Source organism: Lonchura striata, chromosome Z (genome assembly GCF_050655825.1).
Source record: "Lonchura striata isolate lonStrDom1 chromosome Z, ASM5065582v1, whole genome shotgun sequence".
Lineage (NCBI taxonomy): Eukaryota > Metazoa > Chordata > Aves > Passeriformes > Estrildidae > Lonchura > Lonchura striata.
The window spans coordinates 16,478,284-16,499,239 of record NC_140740.1 but is presented as its reverse complement, the minus strand read 5'-3'; the positions used below and the strand labels follow the sequence as shown (position 1 = coordinate 16,499,239).

Below are 20,956 nucleotides of genomic sequence, written 5' to 3'. Positions count from 1 at the left end.
TGTTTGGCAGCATATTGGCATTGAAAGTTCGGAGTATGTCCAGGTGTGCATTTAAGTGTAGTGTCAATGTAGAAATGTAGTTGTCTGTTTAGAAATCCTTTTATTTTTACAGAATTGATGCATTTCATATTAAGTCTTCTGTATTTTCTGTAGGTTGTCATGAGTTTAGTGACAGCTCTGCAAGAGCTGTAGTCATTGGAATGAAGAATTACTACAAAAAGGTGTTCACTGTGTAAGAAACAGCTAAAATGCTTATTTTCTGTCAGTGGTTAGTCAATTGTTTCCAGTTAGTAACTGTTGATATGGCATTGCTTGTTCTGAACCTTGTATTAGTGCAAATACCTTGTCATAGCTGCCTATGATAAAGAGTTCTGTATATACTGTGCAGGAGGGGACTATATTGGATGAGAGGCTGAGGCATGTGAGGTTTTTAAGTGGAATGTTCTGAAGAGATCAATGGGAATGAAAAACAAGAAAGGTTATTGATTGTTGTTGCAAAGGCTCTGGAGTTGGAAGAATATGAGCCTGTATATTTATTATGGATAACATTTATCTATAAGTGATAACATTTTTAGGTAAATAATTTATTTATTAGCAGGTAACTGTTATTAATAATTAGAATGGGATTCACAATACTCAGCTGAATTAAAATATCTGGAGTATTAAAAATAATCAGAAAAATTAATTCTGTTTTTTGTGTGGACTAATTCTTGTTGCTTTTATTGTAGTGCATTTGTTTCTGTTTAGATTTTTGATTGTGGGGTCTGGATTCACTTCCAAAATTAAACCAGTTCTTTTTTGTCCAAGACAGGTCTTTCAATTTTGCCTACTTTATGTAATATACCTAGTTTAGGTTTTGCAGGCTAAGTTAAACAGCTTTTTTTGCTGCTTTACCTGGTGCTTAAGTCCTGCAAAGTCTTTTTATGCCTATGTAGCTCATCCCGGTAGGTGTTACTTGCTTTTGTTAGCAGGGTGTGCCTGACTGGAGCAAGCATTTATGTCTTACAAAGTTTAGCCGCCCTGATATACATCCCTTTCATGGATGTAAACACATTAGTATAAAGGGACCACAGCTTATTGTTTTGGAAATAGAACAATTCAACTGTGTTCATACAGGCTGCATTATGGAGCTCTTGCTGGAGCAATTCGCAGCCAAATAATTCCATTCCTCCCCAAGGTCCTTAATTATGCAGTGAAGCATATTGTAAGGCTCTATAGGCTGTAGATGTTGCTTTTGTTCTGGTGTGTATGAGAGACGAGAGAAGGGAAAAAACCCAACCTTTTTCATATTTCTGAATGCTTAACAAGCTTTTAAGTTCATCTGAGTTTATTTTCCAAGCATCAGGGGGTGTTTGGGTAAAATTTGAGTCTGCCAAACACAGAGCTGTACTTAATTATATGTGAGGTAAGATTTTTGTATGTTTATTAATGGAACTTCCATATTTGCTTTGTAATGGTTAATCACCAGAAATGTCAGTGCATCATCATTACACACTGGGATGGGAACATTACTGTAAAGTAGAATTTCCAGCACTCATTGGAAAATTAGTATATTCTTGGAGTGAAACACATAAAGTCTTTTAAGCCAGGGTGAATTGGGTTTATCCATGATTCTTGAAAAGGTTGATCACTGTTTTTCCTGAGATGGGGCACTCAATTTTTTTTAGCTACCATTTAATTCTTTAATGTGCCTTTAATGTGTGGGGTGAGGTTTTTTTTTTTTAAGGGCACGCAGCCTGCGGTCAAGAAAAAGTTTTGAAGTCTGTAGGTGTCTCCAGTGCGGATGTTGTCATGATGCCACCTCTTGCAAACACAGATGTAGTTGAAAGGGGAATTTTGTAGGATTCATTTAGCAGATAAATCCAGCTTCTTTAAGAGCAGATATATTAAAGAAGTATAGAAAATGAACAGATACTAAAATCATTACTGCATGTCATTGGCACAGTGCCCCGAACTGGCCAGACTTCTTGATGTGCTTTTTTTTTTTGTCTACTGAAAGCTCTTGAGGGTTTTTTGGCTGTGCCTTTTAAATTTTGATGGAAGCAGAGATGAACCAACCTTAACAGACTGGAAGATTAAGGATAGGAGGAATGATTTTGTGTATCTTACTGTGACTAGTATTATCTACTAGTAAAGGAAAATCTAGTGTGTGGGATGACATAACTGATATAACTGATAACAGAAGTTACATTAATTTGGACTCTTTTCTACTTTGAAATATTGGAACATGTTAAATATGTGATGTTGAATGGCTTCACTGAGAAGCGAAAGACTTTTTAGTTGATATCGACTAGAATGTAGCCTTATTTGCAAAATCACACAGTTTCACTGGTTAAATTTTTGTTTGGAGTTTTTATTTTAAAATAGATATCAGCACCAATAATAGTATCAGAATCACTTATATTATTCTCTCATTCTTGCAGGATGCTGGAATATGGTATTTGTTCCACAGAGTTGCTACAGGAGATTCTCATAGTCTAGCCATCGAAACCAAATCAGAGCTTACACCCCTAGGAATCTTCTATAACAACAGGGTTCATTCTAATTTTAAGGTAATGTAGTATGTTATTAAAAAAACAGTGAAGTTTTTATTTCTCAGTATGCTATATTGCAGCTTGTCTGTTCTCATTTTAAGCTGGGTAGGAGATTAGATTTTATGCTGTGTTTGAGCTCTACTGTAGAACAATGTATAATCAGCATGGGTGTATTTTCTGGTTGCATTTTGAATAGTCAGTGCTTCAGAGCCTTGTAAGACACAAACAGCTAAAATCAATTAATACTTCTAGAATATACTTTTTTCAGAAGTAGCATTTCAAATGCTAGTCTTCACAGCTTTGTTTCCTACTCTGAAGAAAGCTGACCCTTGAAGAACCAAAGTTTATTATAGCAGTCATTGATTCAATAGTTTGTTGCAGTAGCTACAATTTATTTTCTGAGTCTCAGGTCTTTCCACATGGTGACACAGGCTAGAGATTAGGCTTTAATATTGCCTTCAGCAGCTTACTTAGGTGCAATAGTTTTCTTATTAAGTTCTCAGTCTACAGTCATTGAGGAGCCTTCTGTTACTTTGACTTTTAAACTTTTTCCACGTCTCACCCAGCTGAAGAATCCTTAAAGTATTTCATTTGGAAATTTGGAATCTAGTTGCTGTGTGTATGTATAAATATAATGACGTTTACAAAGCCACCTATCTCTAAGTGATATACTTATTTGTGTTTGTTTGCTGCAGGAGATTCTCATAGTTTAACCATTGAAACCTCATAAATCATTATTGGATTTTTTAAATTTTTTTTTTTGCTAAGTGAAACTGATTTTGCCTTACAGTTGTCTGGGATACCAAGAAACGATGCAGTGTTTGATGAAAGTTGTGTTAGTAATGTGTTTAGTAATGTGTTTGGGACTGTAGGGCATTTTATTCAGATTGGAATTAGAACATACTGAATACAAAAATGCATTGTGAAGGAAAGATTTTCACCTGTACAGCTATTATAATCTTTAAACAAAGGTAGCAATTTGTGTGCTAAAGTTCCATGTTGAAGGAGAACTCCACTAGCAGGTCTGAGAATCTGCTTGTGCATAAGACTCAATTGTAATCTTAATTTGGATCAGAGGTGAAAGTGGTCACAGGTATTAGTATGTAATTCAGGTAAAAGAGCACAAATGCTTCCTCATGCTTTTATTTTCTCAAGTAATTTATTTTATACTGGATTATTGAGTTTCAAGCTTATTACTGCATGGATCAAAATAATCTTTTATGGTAAGGGCAGTTTAGTTTTAAAGTGAAACACAAAGGATTTTTCACAATGGGTTTTGGGGTTTCTTTTCTTTTCCATTTATGAGAATAATTTGAACTCACCACAAGATTGGCTTCTAGATTTTCCAGAACAGCATCCGGTAATAAATGCAAAACCTCAAATAGATGTTGTGAACAAAATCTGAAGTGAACTTTGATCATTTTCCATTGCATTTTTTTAGTTACAGATAATTAATATAATTTTAGCAGAGACTGGTTTATTATATTTAATTCACCGGTTTTCCCTTAGACAATATACCAATTGAAGCCAAACTGAGAAATCTAAGAATTTCTAATATGTGTATTGAATGCAATGCCTAAATTTTTAAAATTTCATTTTTACTCTATCTTTAATTTTGGATATTATGCATTTTCTTTCCTTGCTTATTTCAGGCTGGTTTGTTCATTGATAAGGGTGTTAAGACAACTAATGCTAGTGCAGATGATCCCAGAGAATATCTTTGTTTGGACAACAATGCAAGGTAAAGGATAGTTTCTTTCAAGTGGGTGAAAAATGGCAAAGTTTTGAGACTGCTCCTACATTCACATAGGGGAAAACCCTTTTAAAACAATAAAATAATTTATAAATTATAACCAAGCAGTAAGTTCATATGTGTCCTTTTCCTTCACTTATTAATCTGTTTTGGGAACAACAGAGATGGTGTCTCTGAAAGGATATGGGTTTCTTCTGAGCTTTTGGTCAGGATAGTTTCTGTCCTCTTAGAGGACATTGTTTTAAACATGCTTTACTGTCTACTGTTAAAATGTTTCCTGGAATTGCTGCTAACAGGAGAATATTCCTTTAAAGTACAATCCGCCACATTTTCTTCAGTTTACAAGTGAGAGAAGGTAGTGGAGAGTCTTGGAAAATTCCAGGTTATACTGTGCCTGATTAGTCATATCCTGAACTTCAAATAAAGTAGCCTGGGATACCAGTTAAATGAATATTGGATAACTGTATCTGTCAACATGTTATTGTGTTAACTAAGTATTAGCACTGAAAATATGGTTCGTAGATTCTTTATTGTCAGTTGAACTGTGTTTAAGATAAGGATAGTTAAATGACTGCTACAAATGCAAATAGGAAGGTTCCAAATTTGGTGATACTCAATACTTCAGCATTTGAAAATGAACCTGCTAGTTCCATGTTTTCACAGAAAATCCATATAACCCTTGTGGTTTACCTCATTCATAACAGGTAATTGAGAGGAACCTGAGAAGTGCAGGAATGCCCTCTGAGAGCCTGTAGTGTGTTGAGGATGCAAGAAACTCAGTGCATTAAATGGGCTTGTGTTTCACAGCAGAAAGAAAAGGAAGAAGGCACTGCATAACTATGTGAAGTCCCTAATCACTGTATGTGGAACCAGATTGGAAGGATTTAAATGTTAATTGAGAATAAGGGGACTATCAAAACCTAACATTTATTTATCTTCCCCTTTCTTCCTTGGATGGGGAGGGGACAGATCCAAATCTGAGCAAAAGAGTATCAGGTGATTTGGATAACAGGATAGGTGTCTTTACCTGCTCAAAATGCCTGTTTGCAGTTTTTTAAGCATATTACTTTATATCTGGGGTCCTGGGGGTAATCAAGCAAAAATGTCACCAGTTCTTAATCAGACTGTTTCTTCTTACTATTTAAACCGGATTCCAGTCATAATTTACTGTACAAGACCATCTTGGTAGCACTGCAATAAAAAGATTTCAGGCATGCCCAAAGAAGCAGTACTGCTATATGTCAGAAAAGCTTGAAGCATTTGAAAGACCAGTTAGACAAATGTCCAGACTGTTCTTACATAACTTATGTCAGCCTTGTATGTCCTTCCTAGGAGTTTATAATTCATCAAACTTTCACATTAATACTTCACTACAAGTGGGGAAGGCAGAAAGAAAAAGGGGACAAAGGGAGGCTAAAGGCAGCAAAAGAAACTTAGATTGAGCAAGAGCCTGTGAGAGTTACTGGAAAAGAAATGTTTCACATTCCTGCTTCATGATACCCCACAGATGCTTTTCTGGTACTAGTGAGTACCAGAGATGTACCTGCTTTTAGCTTCTTTCATTCCAAACATTAAGCAGAGTGAAATTTGCCCATCAGATAATTATTTGTCTTTCAGGTTTACTCAGCGCAACATGTATGGCACATGTCAAAGAAAAAGTTTTCTTGTACTGAGTGTTTATCTCTCCCAGGTTTCGACCTCATCAAGATGCAGACCCTGATAAGCCCCGAGTTGCTGCCCTGATTGACAGATTAATCTCTTTCAAAAACAATGATCATGGAGCCTGGGTCAGGGGAGGAGATATTCTCATTCAGAACTCTGGGTAGGTATTTGGAAGCAAACAGCTGCATGCTGTTTTTTTTTGAAGCTTTGTTTAGCACAGTGCATTACAACAGGGTTATAGGAGAGGATTGATGGTTAGCTGTAGGAACTTCTCAGTATGACCAGCTTTCATACCATCCCACAACTTCAAATATGCAAATTTATATGTGATTAGATGAGAACCTGCCTTAAACAGCAAAAAACCAGCTATAGTAAAAAGAAGCCTAAGAGTTGGTAGAGACAGTAAATTCAGCATGGGATTTCTGTTGTCTCCCTGAAGCTCTCAAGTGCTGTTTAAAATGTGTAGAAAATTATTTTACTTTTTAACACTTTTTAAGCACTTTTTAACAATGGTGCTTTTAGAAAAGTTAACTGTGTGGTGTTTATATGTTCAATTAATAGAAAAATTTAGGCTTTTTTCAGTGTATAGCAGGATGTGCTCTTACATTATCCTACAATTGTAGGATAATTCAGAAAAAACAACTGATGTTTTGGACTTTCTTGTAGGTTTGCAGACAATGGAATAGGTTTAACATTTGCTAGGTGAGTACTTTTTGAATAATTTCTGTGTTTCCTTGCATAGAAGTGTAGAAAATCTACATGCATCTATTAAAATTAATAGGTATGCTTTCATATAGCTGCAGTTTTTGTTTGGGGCCTGGTTGTATTTCCAGTAATGCAAGTGATGTTATAGAGGCTGTAAATTGGCATAGTTGCTAAGGTTTCCACTTTAGTTTAGCCACTCCTTGGTTTACACCAGAGTTTGTTGCCTCTTTATCAGAAAGGTTATATTTTTTCAGGTAATTTTGGTAGTGTATGATTCCTTAGGCAGTATTTTATTTTCCTCCTGAACAGCTGGAAGTGAAAGAAAGGGGTGAGCATTTAGCAGGGGTAGAGTCTCTTGCTAATGAAAAAAACCAAGTAACTTATGCAGTGAACTGAAATTACTGCTTATTTAGATTATGACAAACTGGTTCTAGGATTGGAAAAGTGAGCTGTAAATAAAAAGGTGCTCCACTACAAAGGAAGTTAGAAATTTTAATGTTTGGCTCTGGTGAACATTTCAGTAAGCTAGCCTCTATTAATGTTAATTATTAAATCCATTGTTTTCTGTATTGTCCATGAAGTCTGTAGTGTTTTACTTGAGGAGGGTTGTTAGAGAAGTAAAAGTAGTGCTATGCCTTGGTACAATCATCTGCTGGAGAGTATTTGGCTATAGACATGTCTTTGATGTGCTTTGATAGTGATGGGAGCTTCCCAAATGATGAAGGTGCCAGCCAGGAGGTATCAGAGTCGCTGTTCATAGGTGAGAGCAAGAATTATGGGTTTCAAGGTGGACAAAATAAATATGTGGGCACTGGAGGAATAGACAACAAGACACGCACTCTGCCTAGAAATCGGTAAGTATGTCATGAATGAAGGAAGTAGAAATACAAGAAAAATTTGCTGTATCAGATATAAAGACCCTTTTAATGGTTGAGCTGTCAGAGATTAAGACTCCATTGAAAGTGATGCTGTCTTTTTCTTTTTAATTCTATGTGTGCAGCTATATCACTCTCACCTTTTTGCTGAAGCAGGTTCATCTGATGCTTCCAACAGGTTACTATTCTGTAGAAATTTAAGATATCCTACTTAAATCAAACCTTATACTTAAAAACTTACAACTGATCTTTCAAGTAAGAGAATTTCAGAGGTCAATTTGGGACTGGAGACTGCAGTCTGTGACAAATCACAATCTCTGGCCATGATCCTTCTCTTTTCTCTTTGACTTGCACTGGTGCTTGTTTAACATAATACCAAGTCCTACCCTTACCACAGAATAAGAAAGAGAACTATTTTGGTTTAACTCCAGCTGGAAATTGAGCCCATATAGCCACTGCCCTTTCACCACCTCCTCAGGCGAGAAAGATAAAAGACAGATCTCAAGCTGAGACAAAAGCAGTGTACTGCAAACAATGAGATTAAGAATATTAACAGTAATAGTGACAATAACAAAAGTATATAAAACAAAGGTGATTAATGTGCAAAAAAAATGCTCACATCTCAACCTGGGACTGGGTAGCCCTCGAAATGAAGAACAAGTTGGCCAAGGGACCATCAGCACCACAGAGTATTCTCCTGGTGGACAAATCCTCTGGTCAGGACCAGTGCTACCCCACTGCTTCCCCAGAAAAAGGAGCACTTTTCCTTCAGAAAACAAAAGAGTCTGTTCCTCTGCTTCCTAGCCATGATGTAAGATGGTATCAAGTAACTCAGTGTGTTGGCCATGCCCACATGGCTCCAGGTTCTGTCCCCACACATCCTTGGCCAAGTAGGACAAAGGATGAAGTGGGCCCTGGCCACCCTCAGAGATGTTAATGTGGTGGTGATATGAGGTATTCAGTCTTGTTCAGTGGAATCACCTAACAACTGAGGCTGGAAGGGGCCTCTGGAGGTCATCTTGTCCAGCTCCCCTGCTCAAGAATGGCCATCCAGGGATCATGGTCCAGGACAACATTCGGTGTCTTTACTATATCTCCAAGGGTGGATTCATCATAATTTTCCTGGGCAACATGTGCCAGTGGTCACTCACTCTCTCTGTGAAAAGTTTCTCCTGTGGTTTAGCAGGGATGTCTTATGTTTCATCTTGTGTGTGTTCCTCCTGGTCTTGTCACTGGGAATAGCCTGGCTCCATCTTATTTGCACCCTCCCTTCAGAGGATTGAGTTTGCTACCTGAGGCTGTTCTGCTCCAGGCTGACCATGTCTCCCAGTCTTTCTTCATATGAGAGATGCTCCAGTGACTTAATCATTGTGGCCCTTTCCTACACTTTCCAGTATTTCCAATCTGCCTTGCACTGGGAACAAGTGCTCCAAATTGTCACTTCAACAGTCCTGAAAAATGGGAAGTATCACTTCCCTCAAAATGCTGATAACACTAAGCCCTGGATACTTTTTGCCTCTTTGTGGCAAAGGCACATGGTTTGGCTTAAGGTTAATTTGGCTTCCTCTAGGACCCATAGGTCCTTTTCACTGGCACAAAGTGTTGTTGCTCCCAATGTGCAGGACCTTGCATTTCCCCATGTTAAACTTCATGAGATTCCCATCCACCCATTTGTCCAGTCTGTCAGGGTCTGTCTGGGTGGCATCACAACTCTGCTGCATCAGCTGCTTTCCTGTCTGTTGTGCCCTCTGCAGGCTTGGCCTATAGCCTGTACTGGGCCTGATTATCCAGATTAATAATGATCAAGACTGGACTCGGTATTGAACCCTGGGGTACATCACCCAGTATTGGTCACCAAGTAGACTTTGTGTCATCACTTTCTGGGCCCAGCCATTTGTCCTCTCATCCTGCCCATACTTCTTAAGGATCTTGTGGGATGCAGTGTCAAAAGTCTAACTACGATTTTGGTAGACCATGTCCACTGCTCTCCCACTGCTCTACCAGGCCAGTCATTTTGTCACAGAAGTTTATCAGCTTCTCCTTGGTGAATTCATGCTGATTATTCCTGACAACTCTCCAGTCCTTCAGACATGTCAAAATGGTTTCTAGGATTAGCTGCTCCATCATCTTCCTGGGGGTCAAGCCTTACCAGCCTGCCATTCTCTGGGTCTTCCTTCCTCAAGTTAGAAGTGACATTTGCTTTCCTCCAGTCTGCAGTCACTTCCAGTTGCCATGATCAATCAAAGAGCAGGTGGTATTATTTTTCTGCTGTATTTCTTATATTGAAAGAGGGGCACATGTGCACATGGAGAGTGATAGCTCCACTAACAGGAAAATTTAAGAGTAGGGGATTTTTTGACTCATTAGAAAAGGGGAGAAACCTTATTTTCTTTGCTAAATTCTATCTTGCAAGTCATTCTGTAATTGCTGCTTTACTGGTTTCTGAGAGGAGATGCATTTGACACAGATTCAAGCGTGCCATGAATTTTGTTACAGGATGGTATAAATATTTGCTTGCATCAACAGGACATTTCCAATCAGAGGCTTTCAGATTTATGATGGACCTATTCACCTTACCAAGTGCACATTTAAAAACTTTGTACCAACTCCAGACAGATTTACCAGTGCAGTTGGATTCTTGATGAAAAATCCATGGCAGATGACTCCAAAAAATAACATTTCTTTTGTGAAGTTTGGTCCAAACGTAAGTTTACTACAAGTTTTCCTGAAGTCTTGCAAATGGTTTTCTTTTCTTGCATTTAACATACACAGACAAGAGCTGTGGGTCATCCTCTCTACGCATACCTACTTCAGAGTTTTTCTCCTGGCTGGAGGTCATACAGACCTCCTTTGTCTCCTGACCAAAAAATCCAATACCAGCAGAGATGTAGGATATGTTACACTAAATGATTCATGGCTTGTGGTAAAGCTGAAATGAAAATTTTGTAAGATTTTGTTAGGTTTGGTATATCCTTACTAACAAATTTTCTGCAGCAAATATTAACACTATTCAGAGGCAAGAGCTGGCCTGAGCCTGTTAGTAAAACCCAGCATGTCCACTTTGCAAGATTCTGCTATCCTTACTGTAAAGTTTTTAATCAGCTTTGTCAAATTCCTGTGTTTCTGCACATGTGCAAATGTTAGTCTGTGTTTCACCTCAGGAAGAGCAAAAACCTTTATTGTTGTTGTCAGGTTTCTTTGAAAGCCTTCTTTGGGAAGCCTGGTCCGTGGTTTGAAGAAGGAGATCTGGATGGTGACAAGAACTCAATATTTCATGATCTAGATGGCTCAGTGACTGACTACAGGGATACCTATGTGGGCCGAATGGATAATTACTTGATTCAACACCCCAAATGCATTAACATCACAGAATGGAGTGGAGTGGTTTGCAGTGGGAGCTATGCACAGGCTAGTACTTTTGGCTTGCTGTTTGGGACAAATCTATAATATGAACTACTTGTGGAGTTAGGTTGTGTAAGAAATACAAAATTACCTCTCTTTGGATTACAAAATTTTTTGATTTCTAAAACTACTTCTATTCATATCACACTTACCGGCCAGTTGTGTAGATATCATGTGTCCTTTCAGCAGACTGAGGGTACAGTATCAGATGCTGCAAGATAAAATAAAATTATTTTTCCCAGAATTCTATGTTGTAGCTGTGTCTGCTGAAACATTTTTATGTTGAAGGTGTCTTTTTCTAAGCAGGTTATGTCTGCTTTTTTTTTGCACAGACTGGATTTTAAGGAGTTGTAGTAGTTTATTTTCTGGAGATGTTAAATACCATCTTCTAAATACAAGTCTTACAGGTGTGATTCCCATTCTGGTTCCTGCTCTGTGTGGCCAGGTGTTATAGCTGATTTTTTTTTTTTTTTCTCCATATGCCTTTTTGCCTCTAAGATAGGAAAAGTCTGTAATAGTTCTTTAAATAGGACTTTTATTCAGGGGAGATTTGTGTATTACATGACTCAGAACATCAGATTGCAGCATTTTGGTTAATAATGTCCTGATCGTGCTTCACTATTTCATTTTCTTTTGCAAAGAGACCAGATTTTTACCCTCTTAAATATCATATAGGTTTATGTTCAAACCTGGAATGGACAGAATCTCTCCATGACTATTGTCCGAGATGAGTATCCAGCCAATCCCATGGTTCTTCGAGGTATTAATCAGAGAGCAGCTGCCTTTCAGCAGTACCAGCCAGTTGTGATGCTCCAAAAGGGCTATACAATACACTGGAATGGAAAAGCTCCAAATGTCACCTATCTGTATCTCATTAACTTCAGCAAGTATGTTTATTTGCTTTTTTTGTGGCTTTGATCCATAAGGCAATAATGAAGTTCTGTCCTGCAAAATTATTGTGCATGAGTTTGCAACCATCTGGAAGGCTAGAGCTTGGGTTTGGTTTTTATTTCATAGTTACAAATACAAAAGTATGGGATTAAACAACAGATCTGCACCTGAAGTTAAACACTTGTTCAGTACAGTGTCTTAAAGAAAAAACCTTTGGAAAATATGATGTACCAATTGTGAAATTCAGTGGAATTGCAGTTGAATAGCTTAACATACTTGATTTTGTTGGCAGCTGAACTTATTAAATATCACTGAAGTATATAATCAAATATATCCTAAGAGAATCAGAGTTACTAAAATGTTTAATGAAAGGCTGTGCAGATTTGATCATCTGGTTGAGGGTTTAGGAGCTTTTTGTGTTCCTGTTTCTGTTTTTCTGGTAGTGATCTCTTTGCTCTGTATTGGCACCTAAACTGTTCCAATGAGGACTCATACATTTTATTTTGCTTTTAGGAATGACTGGATTCGTGTAGGTCTTTGTTACCAACCAAAGACAGATTTTCTTATAGTATTGGAAACTTTTCAAAGGCGGTCATCTGCCCTGTCAAGCAAGGTGGAACGCTACATGCCTGTATCTTCAATGATGGAGCTTGAAAAGAATCGATCAGACAAGAAGTTCTACTTTGACAACAGTACTGGGTAACTCTTGTCATTTGTCTCTACTAGAAGATGTTGTTTAACCTAGAAATGTTCCGCTTGAAAGTGTTAAAAGCAAATAGTTGAGGCACCTGCAGAAAGGAAAGCAGTTGAGAAAGACCCCAAAACCTTTTGAAGAATGTTCATCTATCTTTAAATCTCCAAACTACCATGGTTGTCATGGAAATACTTGAACACCACAGTCACCAAAGATATTTCCTACCCCATGTCTGTGGAAAATATAGTATCTGGTGTGCTGCAGAGCAGTGCCTTTTAAGATTTAATTTCTTAGTCTTCAGGGAAATTATCTGTTTTCTTGTTAAACAGAAAATTCTATAAATTTCCAATAAACTTTCTGATTCAACATTTAAAAATTATATTTTTGAAAATCCTAATCTCTTTACAGCTGTCTAAAAAGAACTTAAAAGTCCTAGTCTCTCTTTCAAAAGTACTTCTCACAGAGGCCTCCATGATCCTTCTGAGAGGTTTTAGATATGGTCAACTTGCAATAAATTAAGTCCTATGTACATCAATTGTGAGTTTTGCAAATATTGATTCTAAATTTATAATTTCTTGTCTTATTTATTTTGTTCCGTTACCTGATACTATGCCTGTCTGTAATAAATACACAAATGAATGTAGTTTTTGAAAGACATTTATGTTCCTTTGTGTAAGAGCTTTACACCCTAAATTGCCTTTCCAGGCATTTGAAGTAGCACAACTATTATTGTTCAGTGTTGATGGGTGAAACTGAATATTTCTGCTGCATGTCTGCAAAGATGTATGAGCAAGGAAAAAATTCATGCTCTGCAATTCAATTTTTGTTTCATGTAAGCCACTGATCTGAAGACTTTTTTTTCTTTGCAAAGTGTCTACATATATATTGATGTCTCTTTTAACTACGTGGAATTTTAGATAAGTTGCTAGGGATTTCCTAACTCTAGTAAATACCTTGAAACCTTTGGATAGTAGTGCAGAAGGGAATATTGTAGTTTGTCTGCTTCTTAAAATCATTAAATATAGCTGTTAAGATTGAATATAAATACCTGTATTTCACTAGTTAATTTAGATTATTTTTCCCCTTTTTGTGTAGATTACTGTTTTTATTTCTTCAAGCCAAATATAATAGGGATGGTCACAGTTATTGCTCATCTCAGGGATGTGAAAGAATCAAGATTGTGACCAAAGATTCATCAAAAGGGATAAGTAATTGCATGGCAAAAGCTTACCCAAAGTACTACCAAGTACCAACCATCATAAAGCAGATGCCAGAAAAAACTACTGTACCATGTACAAAATGTGGCACAACTCAGGTAAAATAAAATAAACAAAAACTTTCATGAATTGTAGAATTGGTGATGCTGTCTACTCAATTAAGTCCAAATTTCAGTCTTTCAGCACAGAATACTGTACTTATCAAATTACAGCTTGTAAATCTCCTTGGACTCATTGAAAATTTGGAGTACTTTCTGTAGCACAAAGATTTCAGTTTTGTTTTTTTTCTTCTGTTGTGCAACTCTTGTTCCAAGTGCTACAGAAAAGGGACATCAGTGGATTGATGTCTTGCACTGCAGTGTTGTCTATGCTACATGGCAGAGACCTACATGGCAAACCTCTCTGTTTGGATGTTTGCTTATTAGCATGAACTTGAAATTGTCTCAGCTATACAAGCTGAGAAAAATACTGAAATTAAGAGATAAAATAGGTTACACTATGTATTATTATATTTATTAGGATTACTAGTACCATAAATAAGGCTGCTGACAAGTGAATACATTTACATTGGAGCATGGGCTGTCTGTTTTAAGCTGACATGAAATTATTAATAATTTCATGTCTGCTTAAAGAAACATTAATATGTGTTTTGTTTGATATCCAGATGATATTCACGAGTGACCCTCACAGAAACTACCTCCTTGTGCAGGTTAATTCATCTGATGAAAAAGAGTCTAGCAAAGGTCAGCAAGCATTTATATATGTAAGTATTCTTTATGTTTTTCTTCTTAAATATCACTATAACAGTTTGTATTATAGCAGTTGTACAGCTCTACATAATGCAGACCTCATTTTTTCTTCACTGGAATGAAGAGATTGGTTAATTGTTTAAAAAATAAACTCAAAAAGCTTATGTTTAAACATTAGAAAAGGGGGCTTCAAAGCTTCATTTAATATTTGAATCCTATTTGCTGAAGAGAAAAATGTTGCCGTTAGAGTTTAAAATGTTCAGCTTATGTTTAAATCTCTGTGGATATGCATTTATGGCTGTTTTGGAAATAAACAGAACACAAACTAACAATTTGTTAGTTATATCCATTTTGTTGAAATTGTCCTTGTGCAAGGAGATTAGCACTTAATGGGATGGGTCACATGAGCCATTAAGCTGTGCTGAAGTCCTCTAAATGGCAATTGCTAAGGAGTCAGTAGATTTCTGTATTTGTTCTGGTGTGGCCCAGATAAGCCCAGTGATGTGTAAAAAGTAGTTTAGTTTGACTTTTCCATTCAAATGCTGAAGTAGACTTGCACATGGTGAAATACCACTTAGTCCACACGTGCCTTACATTCTGCAGTGTCATTGTTGGCCTGGCTGAGCTGTCAGTTGTTTAGGTAGACAAATAGCACATGAGCAGCTTAACCTTTGCAGCTGCAAACTTCTCCAGGAATGTGTATGCCATATCCAAAGCAGTAAGAGTTCTCAGTAGGAAGAAACTGGGCTGGAGCAAACCTGCTGTAGGGATCAATTAACTGTATTCTGTACAGAAGTCCAGGGGATTCAGTATCTGAATTTAAGCTTCCTAAGACAGGTAGTAAATCACCTGGAATGTGCAATATTCCTATAGAAGCTAAAGGCTTAAGACTCCCATACAATTTCAGAAGTCACATTAAGCATCATCCTTTCAAAGGAAAAACTGAAGAGTTGCAAGGGAGAAGCAAGTATTTGTAAGGAAATTACTGTGTCTAAACTAGAGTAAGATTGATTCTACTGAGAGCAGTAGAATTGCTGTTGGAGTCATATTAACTTCCTTTTCTCTCACTTTTTCTTCCCATTCAGGTTAATGACACCATATTTTCATTCAAGGATAATGGAATACTTATTGTTGTAGTAGATGCCTGCACTGGCACAGTTTTGGGAAACAAATTATTTTCTGGAGTAGACATTAGGCGTGTAGATGGATATTTAAAATCTGGAATTCCACAAAGGTATGTGCAATGACCAGTCATTTCCAGTATGTCCTGCAAGCTGTAGCTCTGCTCTCTGACAAAGACTTAAATAATATGAATAAATAATGATACATGAGCACTGAAAGTGAACAAAACATATGTCTAAGTTCAGGCAAAAAGGGAAACAGAGGAGCCATTTACAGGACAGTGTAGCCTTACTGAAGAAAACTAAGCAGATTTTGAGCATTTCAGATTTTTCTGGTGTTGCCTTTTTCCTCAAAAATATTTTCGTTTAATGAAACATCATGTAATAACACTGCTTTGCTTAAAACAAGAATAACTTTTTGTTTAATAAGGACAGTGGCAAGGACTATGTGAAAGATGTCATACTGTTCTCTTCCTATATGGAGAAAATTCTTTATGGCTAAATAAAGATAAAAAGTTAGTGTCAGAAAATATTTTCATTTTCTAATTTTGGATCTATATCCAAACTTGATTTTTTGATACAAAATACTAAACTGTGTTTAAATTCCACTTGCCAATGATTTTGAAGTTAAATTAAAAGTCATCTTAAAACCAAGAAATTCTAAGTACTGCTTTCAGGAAGGGTTGACTATTTCCATGTCATAAGTACTCACAAGGAATTGGACATTGAGGGTAGCTAGCTGGAAAGATGTGTAGCAGAATATTTTAAAAAATGTGTTTATAATAGCTGCTGTGTTATGCTGTTCCTGTTGCAGGTCTATAATTCTCCTGAGCACAAGAGGTGATGTAGCAATTCCTAATAATTTAGCTGAAGCCTTAATGTCCCTGGGGACAGCAAAACCACCTTATCTTCAAAGCAATGGTTGGTAGAAATGTTGCACATTTCTTTGATACCACCTTGGTCTTTGTATTTGTTGGTGTGGTGGGTTTCTTATGGGGTGTGTGAAAGGGTGCAGCTGGTGGAGGGTAGTTGCCAGTTTGCACTGGTGTGGCTGCTGTGTGTCAGCTCTTGTTGAGAGAGGAGGTGGGCAGCCCTTTAGCAGATGGGACAGAAAACTCCTTTATCCCATTGTGTGAAGCTTCTTGCAAGCAGAGAAGTTAACTAGCTGTTCTTTGTGCCAGTGGATCACACAAGAGTCCCAGGCTTTTTTCCTGGAGCCTGCATTTTGTGCTTCACCCAGCAAATGTATCTTTAAGCAATCTCCTGTGCCTGCCTAGTATTTCCTGTTCTAAAATAATTTGAAACTAGAAATGAGAAGCAATTGTTATTTTGAGAGATGATGAGTTTATAGGCCACATGGGATAGCTCTCATCTGTTCAGAGTGATGCCACAAGTTGTGGTTGAGAAAATGGGTTGTATAACTGTCCAATTAGCTGCGTTTTCAAATTAAGATTTCAGGGTATTTAATACTAAGTATTGAGAGAGGAAATTGCAAATCATTATTCCTTTTAAGGTAATAATGTAAAGGTAACTCTCATGTAAAGGTGAGAGTGGATAAATGTTCTAAATAATGGCGGGGGGGGAAGGAATTTTGTGGGGGCATGCCTTTTTCTACCTAACCAGTCCTGTATCATGCTGCAGTGAGCTTGGCTGGTTTGGTAATGCTGAGCTTTTTCTGTCACAGGAAGCTTGGCCTTTCTGGGCTTCAAAGGAAACATTAAGCCATCCTGGATTAAGCTGTTTACCAGTCCTGCTGGGCATGGGCTCGTTCAGATAGAAAAGTATATCCCTCTGCAACTGGAAGAGTATGGCTGTGCCAGAGCAATTAAAAGCCGTCAGAAAGACCTCGAGCTTCTGAAGAAGGCTGCACGATCTCATTAAAGACTAAGATGTACATAAATCTGGGGGAAAAATGTGAACTAACTTATTTTTAATTTATGGCATTTTAAACTATATTGTTATCCAAGTAAATCATGTTGTTGTCTGACAGATGTTTGCCAGCATTGACTGCTTGAATGCCAATCTGTGCACCTTCTAGTTGTACAAAATATTGAAGAATTTATTAGTATTTGTATAAACAGGTTTCAGAGATTTTTCAGATGTTTGTATTTACTGTAAACAAATTCCTTCTGTTTAATACTCCTTTTGTATGCAAGAGGGTATTCATAAAAGCCTTAAGTTTTTAGTAACAGGTGTTGGAGTGCATTTTGGGTTACTTGAAAAATTAACATAAAGGCCTTCATAAACAGCTTGAACTGGTTAATATAACTTAAGCATTTTTCCCTCAGCTCTTTAGGTGTTTCCATGGGAGTTTATCTGTCAGCTCAGTTACATTCTGTCTGCTTTCCAACATGTTAAAACCCAGTTTCCTTTATGCATGCAGCTGACTCAAGGGATTTTTTACTGCAGTAAAAATTTTTGCTTTCCTGTGTGAAAGATGGAGGGAGGAATTCAAAGATCCAGCCTGAGCCTGGGTGAGGATTGTGTACCATTCTGCAGTTTTACAAGGCTTTGTGTACAAGTGTGGCATGCAGAGCAGGAAATTACTCCTGTTCTTTAGGATCACTGTTTATTATTCTCTCTAAATACAAAGGTGTGTCTGTAAGAGTTACTTTAATAAACAGTCTAGAAGTTAAGGCTGCAGTCTTGAGTACAGCTTGACTTTAGCTTAGTCTTTTAAAGCTTTTAGTAAGAAGGGCAAAGCTGAGATACTGTTACTATCAATTTGTTAGGAAATGAAGCTTCTACTCTTGCAGTGGCGGATTTTTTTGTTTTGTTTTGATTTTGTTTTTTTTTTGCTGTTTTGGGGGTTTGTTTTGTTGTGTGTTGGGTTGTTTTTGTTTGGTTGGTTTTTGGTGTTGATTTTTCTTTAATTATTTTTCAGGCTATCTCAGCTTTAACTTCTAAGTGAATGGAAAGTTCTCTCAGTTCATTAAGTCATACCTTCTGCCTTAACTTTTATTCTTTTAGTATACTCATGTTGTTAATTCCTGTTGACTTTATATTAGGTCTGTTGATTTAATCTGGTATTGTTGCAATTATTTGGCTCTGCCAGTTGTGTGAAAATTATTTATAACAGTGGCACAGCTGCCCTTTTACAGGATCCTCGTCTTTGAAATTAAATTTCAGTGACAGTAAAGATGCATTTCACAATAGGCAACAATAGGTGCCATAGGGCTAAAGTGTGACCCTAGTTCTGATAAAACTGACATATTTCCTTCTTCTTGTACATGTTCTCATTCATTTGAGTTGGTATAATGTATCTATCATTCATAGATGATTTGTGCTTTGAATTCAAAATAGAGTGGCTGTTGGAAATGAACTATATGCCTGTCTTCTCCAAAGATGTTGAAAAACTGTGGGGATTTTTTTTTGTGCTTTAAAGGAGAAGATGCACAATATCAAACATATTACTCTGTTCAATTAAAATATGCTACCTCAGTGCTACAATTAAACTGCCTGGTCTAGTGTAGTTTCCTAAGTGAGAAAGGAGGAGGTAAGGAGCAAGACACAAGAGTTGAAGTTAACAAATAGATGACCGATACTATTTTTATGGTAAAAGCAAGCCAAATGGATGATTGTGTATTTTGCAGTTCTCTTGTTATGTTTAAAAGAGAAGTAATTTTGTTAGAGGAAGCTGTGATAAATCTTTATGACTAACTGTAATGTTTGGTGTTATTAATGCAGGGCAGTCGTGTAAATGCTCTGAGTGCAGTAGTGATAGTGTTTGGGGATTAAAATGGCTTTAAGGCTTCCTCTATTCTCTGCTCAGCAGAGAAGTAGTGATGAGGTAGTGATCCTCCGGCTTGTGAAGTTGGCCATTATTTATGATATTCTGCTGTTCTAAGCGTCTTGTAAAAATTGTCCTTGGAAGTGTCAAGGGTATTCTGATGTAGGGCTTACTGATGAGCAATTGGACCTGAAGTTAAAGTGTTTGTCTTTTGTGTAAATTTAAACACTTGACAAATAGCATAAATAAATTTTTATGTCTGACAAGGCAATAAAATTATGGATGTCTTCTGTTCTTGTATCAAGTAATTTTATAATGTGTGCTGTGTCAACAATACAAACTATCTTATTTCAATACTGATTTACTTGTGAAGTTCGTGGAGTATATCCTACTCTTCATTCACAGACAGGCTAACAACACTGGAGACACTGATGGTGACCAAAGTTACGGGCCTGTCTTGGAAGCCAGATACCTCAAAGCCTATCTGAGCTGCTGAATCTACAGTCATTTCAGCAAGAAGCAGTGTTATTACTGACTCAGGGGCATCCTATCCATGTCCTTAACTACCTAGTGGGGGAGTGAAGAAGATGAAGCCAGCTGTTCTCAGTGGGGCCCAGTGGTAGAGAAAAAGAGTCTGTGAGGTCACATTTAAATGCAGGCAGTTCCACAAAAACAGAAGGAAGGTTTTTATTGAGTAGGTGGTCAAGCAGTGGAATTGATTGGCATTGCACCTGTGGAGTGTTGTTCTATATAGGAACACTTTAACTGACTCTGCTTTGGGACAGCAAGTGTCCTGGGCCCTCTCCAGAGGTGGTTGCCAGCTAGATGATGCTGTAATTTTGGGAAGTTAAGGTCACTAATGTACTTAAGCCTCTCTCTTCAAGTGCACCAGCTGTTCCAAGGGCTGAGCAAGACACTTCTCATGTCTCAAACGTGGTGAGTCCCCACACCCATTCCAAAAGGCATTGTAATTGCTTCTTCATGCTCAGGCTGTGTATACAAATAGACTGATTTCCATTCCTGGCTCAAATGATGACATCTTGCAGTAAAGAAATATAAAAAAACAAACTAAGGGACAAATTCCTTGGAGCCAGTAGCAGATTAAGTGCACTATCAATGAGGCTCTCTCTCTGGCCAAGGGCACTGCTGGAATCCAGTATATGAGAGACAAGAGACTCATGTCCAAAGAGCCAGGATAATGGCAAGGACATGCTTAGGAAAATACAGACTTTGTGTATTGTGGGACAGCAGTGACACAGCTGAGGCCCCAGATAACTTCTGACCTAGGCCATGAGTTTCCTGTTCAGGGCAAGTCCCATGATTTCCTCTGCTTCCCCTTAATTCCTTTTCACCTTATGTAGGAAGGATGTGGATCTAAGGATTGTCATCCAACTCTGAAAAGCTCAGTCAGCTGGATTCAGTGCTATCTGGATCTGTAGCTGGACTGGCCAGTGAAGGTCTTGCTTGTTTGTCATGCTTGTATTTGTTTAAGGTAATTCTGATGTCACCTTAGTGCCAGAATATCTGTGAAAAACAGTAACTTTCATGTCAAAATGTGAGTTTTACCCAGTCATTGTTTTTCTATGTCTCCTGCTAAGTTCTAGCACTTACAGGAAAGTTTTG

General features: G+C 37.5%; 1 protein-coding gene across 7 annotated transcripts in view; it reads left to right on the top strand.

The window, feature by feature from the left end:
• Positions 1–19,641, top strand: part of CEMIP2 (cell migration inducing hyaluronidase 2) — a 49,620-nt gene extending 29,979 nt beyond the window's left edge. For 5 of the 7 annotated variants that reach the window (XM_085566551.1, XM_085566552.1, XM_085566550.1 and 2 more), the window contains 14 exons: positions 2,424–2,552; positions 4,187–4,275; positions 5,978–6,109; positions 6,616–6,651; positions 7,353–7,508; positions 10,056–10,233; positions 10,722–10,937; positions 11,607–11,818; positions 12,336–12,521; positions 13,612–13,831; positions 14,398–14,496; positions 15,568–15,716; positions 16,418–16,524; positions 17,288–19,641. In XM_085566551.1, the coding sequence (XP_085422677.1) occupies positions 2,424–2,552; positions 4,187–4,275; positions 5,978–6,109; positions 6,616–6,651; positions 7,353–7,508; positions 10,056–10,233; positions 10,722–10,937; positions 11,607–11,818; positions 12,336–12,521; positions 13,612–13,831; positions 14,398–14,496; positions 15,568–15,716; positions 16,418–16,524; positions 17,288–17,484 (2,106 nt within the window). In that variant the 3' untranslated portion in view covers positions 17,485–19,641. Of the gene's footprint in view, positions 1–2,423; positions 2,553–4,186; positions 4,276–5,977; positions 6,110–6,615; positions 6,652–7,352; positions 7,509–10,055; positions 10,234–10,721; positions 10,938–11,606; positions 11,819–12,335; positions 12,522–13,611; positions 13,832–14,397; positions 14,497–15,567; positions 15,717–16,417; positions 16,525–17,287 lie in introns of those variants that run through there. The other 2 variants (XM_085566554.1, XM_085566555.1) reach the window with 2 other exon arrangements.
• The last annotated feature ends 1,315 nt before the right edge of the window (positions 19,642–20,956 follow it).